The 4,857-nt window shown below is 48.3% G+C and overlaps 1 protein-coding gene across 1 annotated transcript in view; it reads left to right on the top strand.

Moving 5' to 3' along the window:
• The window catches only part of UHRF1 (ubiquitin like with PHD and ring finger domains 1), a 12,762-nt gene that overhangs the window by 4,630 nt on the left and 3,275 nt on the right, over positions 1-4,857 (top strand). Inside the window, exons 2-10 of the mRNA XM_027903624.1 lie at positions 53-268; positions 698-804; positions 966-1,152; positions 1,964-2,087; positions 2,188-2,295; positions 3,060-3,164; positions 3,720-3,826; positions 4,353-4,515; positions 4,613-4,750. Of these exons, the coding sequence (XP_027759425.1) occupies positions 53-268; positions 698-804; positions 966-1,152; positions 1,964-2,087; positions 2,188-2,295; positions 3,060-3,164; positions 3,720-3,826; positions 4,353-4,515; positions 4,613-4,750 (1,255 nt within the window). The remainder of the gene's footprint in view (positions 1-52; positions 269-697; positions 805-965; positions 1,153-1,963; positions 2,088-2,187; positions 2,296-3,059; positions 3,165-3,719; positions 3,827-4,352; positions 4,516-4,612; positions 4,751-4,857) is intronic.

Below are 4,857 nucleotides of genomic sequence, written 5' to 3' on the forward strand. Positions count from 1 at the left end.
CTTCTCAAACTGGTATTGAATCTGATTTTCCTTCTCTGTCCCTCCCTCCAAGTTATCCAGAGAATGGAGTGGTGCAGATGAGCTCCAGTAACGTTCGGGCCCGGGCCAGGACTGTTTTGAAGTGGCACCAGCTGGAAGTGGGACAGGTGGTGATGGTCAACTACAACCCTGATGAACCAAAAGAGAGGGGCTTTTGGTATGATGCTGAGATCCTGCAGAAAAGGGAAACGAAAATGACCAGGGAGATCAATGCAAAGATACTGCTTGGGTAAGCAAATTCGTAACGTGGAATAAATTGAATTTCCCAGCTCCTCAGCATGAGTGAATCCATGGATCAGCATCCTCCGTGATTCCCTGAAGTGTCCAATTCCCCAGTGGGAGTTAATCAAAGCTGCAGCATGAAGAAGTCACCCAAAAAGGACAGGGACTTCTTCCCTCTCCCCAGCAATTCTGCTGCACCATTTCTTTCATCGAGAAGGATCAATCTGGAATATACTTGGGGGGAGGCAGAACTGTCAGTAATGATAGCTGGGATGCTCGAAGTGCTTGAAATCTCAGTGAGACAAAAGGGAATACTTTCTAATTGCATAAAAATAATTTGATTCTTAAAACCAGAGCAGTCTGGTACATGCACAGCTGTGAACTCGTGCTGTGGAATACTCTCACAGTCTGATCTCTTGCTTTTCCCAACTTACAGGGAAGCTGGGGACTCCTTGAACGACTGCACAATCACGTTAGTGGATGAAATCTATAAAATTGAGGAACCAGGCACTGCTTCCCCCATCCCATCTGGAACACCAAAACGTGAGTCTGGTGGAGATCTTGCATGTCTGTCTTACCTTGTGATGTTCTGCTGATTGTCCTCGTTGAGGATCAAAGGTCTCAAAACACGTTTAGTTGTGCCTCCCTCAATGATTCCCGTTGGATCTTGGCCCTTTCTGAGCCTGCTTTGTGTTTGCTCACAGGACAGAGTGGACCTGTGTGCAAAGCCTGCAAGGACAACCCAAACAAGACCTGCAGAGTCTGTGCTTGTCACATCTGTGGGGGGAAACAAGATCCAGACAAACAGCTCATGTGTGACGAGTGTGACATGGCCTTCCACATCTACTGCCTCGACCCTCCCCTCAGCAGCATTCCAGATGATGAGGACTGGTGAGTTCTCTGTGGGTGGCAAATATTGTAACTGCACAGGTGTTTGTGTGTTTTGGGTTTGTTTTTATTTTTTTTTTTTTTTTTTTGGTGGGACTTCAGAGCTTTCCTTGAGCTTATGAGAGAAGGTTTTAAGCCAGTGGCTTGCAACTTCTTTTCCTGGTTTTGGGGTCTGGATGCCTGTTTTGTTTGCCTTCCTAAAGGCCAGGTTGGGAAGAAACTCCTCCCTGTGAGGGTGGGGAGGCCCTGGCACAGCTTACCCAGAGAAGCTGTGGCTGCCCCATCCCTGGGAGTGTCCAAGGCCAGGCTGGATGAGCTTGGAGCAAACTGGGATAGTGGGAGGTGTCCCTGCCCATGGCAGGGGGTGGAATGAGATGAACTTCAAGGTCCCTTCCAAATCCCAAATGAGAACCTGATGGCAGGAGGCTTCCATGGGTCACTACAGGCAGTCCCCAGGCCCCTCCATCAGATCAGGCTGGTGACAGATGCTGGTTTGTATATGAAATATGTGATGTAATTAGTGAAATACACCTTTCAATGTACATATAGATGGTAAAATACACTGTTTTGTTCCCTCTGACTCCTTTCAGCATTTTATACAATGATTTCATGATAGAGCTGTTTTCCTGACACATCAGCAGTGGCTTAGAAGGTGCTGCAAGGACAGTACCTGATACAGGTCTAATTCCAGTATGGAGAGTTTCCATATCCTATCTAGTTTCACAGGGAGAATTGTAACACAACTCAGAGTGTTTTGATGAAATTCTCTTTTAACTCAAGGCTTTGCTACTTGTCAATTTTCCCTGACTTTCAGGTATTGCCCCGAGTGTCGAAACGATGCCAGCGAGGTGGTTTTAGCAGGAGAGAGGTTAAAAGAAAGCAAAAAGAAACAGAAGATGGCATCTGCCAACTCATCCTCACGGAGAGACTGGGGCAAGGTGAGTTCAGAGCTGTTCTACTCCCAGGAGCAGCGTGTGTGTGTGTTGTTGTTCAGTTCCTTTGGGCTCTTGGCTCACTGGTCCTGCTCTCTGACCCCAGGGCATGGCGTGTGTGGGTCGCACCAAGGAATGCACCATCGTCCCCTCCAACCACTACGGACCAATTCCTGGCATCCCCGTTGGCACCATGTGGAAGTTCAGAGTTCAGGTATGGAGCTGAATCCCGGCCTGGAAAAGCTGGAAAAATGGGAGTGAGGCAGCTCTTACAAGAAAGAGTTAATGTCGGAGTGGGTGTCACTGCCTGTGTGAGTGCAGGAGGGAGAGAATTCCGGCTTTGTCTGGATCAAGTGTTCCAGAACTAATGTTGTGTTGTCCAGGCCTATCAAGGGCTGGTTTATTTTTTATTTCAGTGCTCTTTTTGGTAACTCAGAAAACCCAAAGCAAACATGTGTTGTTTCCAGGAGTTTGTCCTGGAGGTCTGTAGTATCTGCCACTGTTCACCTGGAAAGAGTCTCTCAGATGTTTACATATATTAAAAAGAAGGTTTCTCATCCTGATGGAAAGTTGGGGAAATGAAAAGCACTGCCCTATCCAGACCTTTTTTTTTTATTCAAGCATCCAGGTGAAGGTTGCTATTCCAAGTCTTTCAAAGCCAATCCCTTTATACAAATATTTAATATCTGTATTATTCTGAAATCCCTGGAGCTTTTTAATAAGCAATCTCAGTAAGATCCAAATTCCTAAATTCACATCTCAAAACTTACCCGTGTTTTCAAGTAATTGAAATACTCAATGGCTCTTTTTTTTTTTTTTTTTTTAAGAAACATTTTTTTATTTTTCTTTCCTCTACCTGGAGCTTTTTGGAGGATGAGAGCAGTTTCAAACCAAATCTGGAACAGTGTTTAGTTCAGTTCCAAGGCCAAGGGGTGATCATGTTGTTTGGAGCCTTGCAAACTGTTTCTGGTTTTGCAGGTGAGCGAATCCGGAGTCCACAGGCCCCATGTTGCCGGGATACATGGCAGAAGCAACGATGGGGCCTATTCCTTGGTCCTGTCAGGAGGCTATGAAGATGACATAGTAAGTAAATTGTGATTATTTACACCCAGAACCAAGACTTGGCCTTAGTTACTTTTCACACTCCACATCAGGCACTTGCCCACCTCTACTTATTTCCCTCAGAAGAAAATCAGGCAAGGAAAAACTGCAGCCAAATATGCCAACCTGAGCAACAGGATCATCTAAACCAAGTTTTAATATCCCCGTGTCAGCTTTTGATCTCAGAATCCTCAGCTGCCTTTTCGGGGTCTCCATTGCACACTGAGCAGAGTCTCGTGGCTTGTGCTGCCAGATCTTCCCTTCCAGGAGATCCTGTGTGAGCCACGTGCAGCCCAGAGGTCCTTGGCACTGCTCAGGGGTGGGATAAGACAACAGTTGTCACCTTGTCACCTTGTCACCTGTCACCCTGACTCTGCTCTCCTGGCAGTCTCAGGGAGGGCCACAGACCCAACCTGGGAGCTTAAACACATCTTCCCTTGTTTTGAGAAAACGCTGCTAAACCCACTTGATTTTGCTCTCCTTGCTTTTATTGAGTCGTTCTTGTGAATGTGCCAACACCATCCCCGTGCGTTGCAGGACCACGGGAATTCCTTCACCTACACGGGGAGCGGAGGGCGGGACCTCTCCGGGAACAAACGCACGGCCGAGCAGTCCTGTGACCAGAAACTCACCAACATGAACAGGTTGGCAACACCTGTGCTCCACCCTGACCTCGGTGCCTGGCGGTCTGCCACCATCAGGAATTGTTTGTACCCAGGGGAAAAACTGTCAGGATTGAGCTGTGAGGCTGCAGATCAGCTGGAGAGTGGGAATATGCACCATAATGGGACTGAACTGTAAATGGTATCGGGTGTCACGTGTAATATTGGCTGAATCTTGAGGCACGGGGTAGGAAATTGGTGCAGGAGTGTTCATGCTCTCTCCTGAAGGCTTTTGCAGCCTGTGGCCACCTTGGGAGGCCAGACCATATGTGAGTGTAAAAATAAGCATGGGCTTGAGTGAAGGGGGTGGTCTGTGCTGGTGCATTGGGGTAAGGTCACAAATAATTAAATATAACCCCCATCAGCAGGGTTAATCACTGTCTGCAGAGCTCTGGCTGTTGCACGCAAGTTGTGTGGAAGGGTAGTTATTTAAGGCAGAGCGGTAAATGCCCTGTAGTTGTTTAAGGCAGAGTGGTAAATGCCCTGAGCTGACTGGAGTGTGTTGCAGAGCTCTGGCCCTGAACTGCAGTGCCCCCATCAACGACAAACACGGGGCAGAAGCCAAGGACTGGAGGGCTGGGAAGCCTGTCCGGGTGGTCAGGAACGTCAAGGGAGGCAAACACAGCAAATACGCCCCCCTGGAAGGCAACAGATACGACGGGATATACAAGGTGAGGGGGTTTGGGAATTCACTGGCCGGACTAGGAGAAGGTAACTTGGCCAAGGGGGGGTTTGCAGGGCGTGATGGGCTCGCTCTGACTTTTCCAGGTGGTGAAATACTGGCCCGAGACGGGGAAATCGGGGTTTTTGGTGTGGCGTTACCTGCTCAGGAGGGACGACGAGGAACCTGCTCCTTGGACCAGGGAGGGGAAGGACAGGATGAAAAAGCTGGGCCTAACAATGCAGGTACTCCCTTGGGACATCTCCTGGCCACTGAACTCGATGGATAGGAGGAATTTTTCTGTTCCGTGCTCTTATGTAACGGTTCAGACTGAGGAGGGGCACAAATGCTT

The sequence above is a fragment of the Empidonax traillii genome, unplaced genomic scaffold, assembly GCF_003031625.1.
Source record: "Empidonax traillii isolate 1590-97213 ecotype Southwest subspecies unplaced genomic scaffold, ASM303162v1 scaffold986:size372637, whole genome shotgun sequence".
Taxonomy (NCBI): domain Eukaryota; kingdom Metazoa; phylum Chordata; class Aves; order Passeriformes; family Tyrannidae; genus Empidonax; species Empidonax traillii.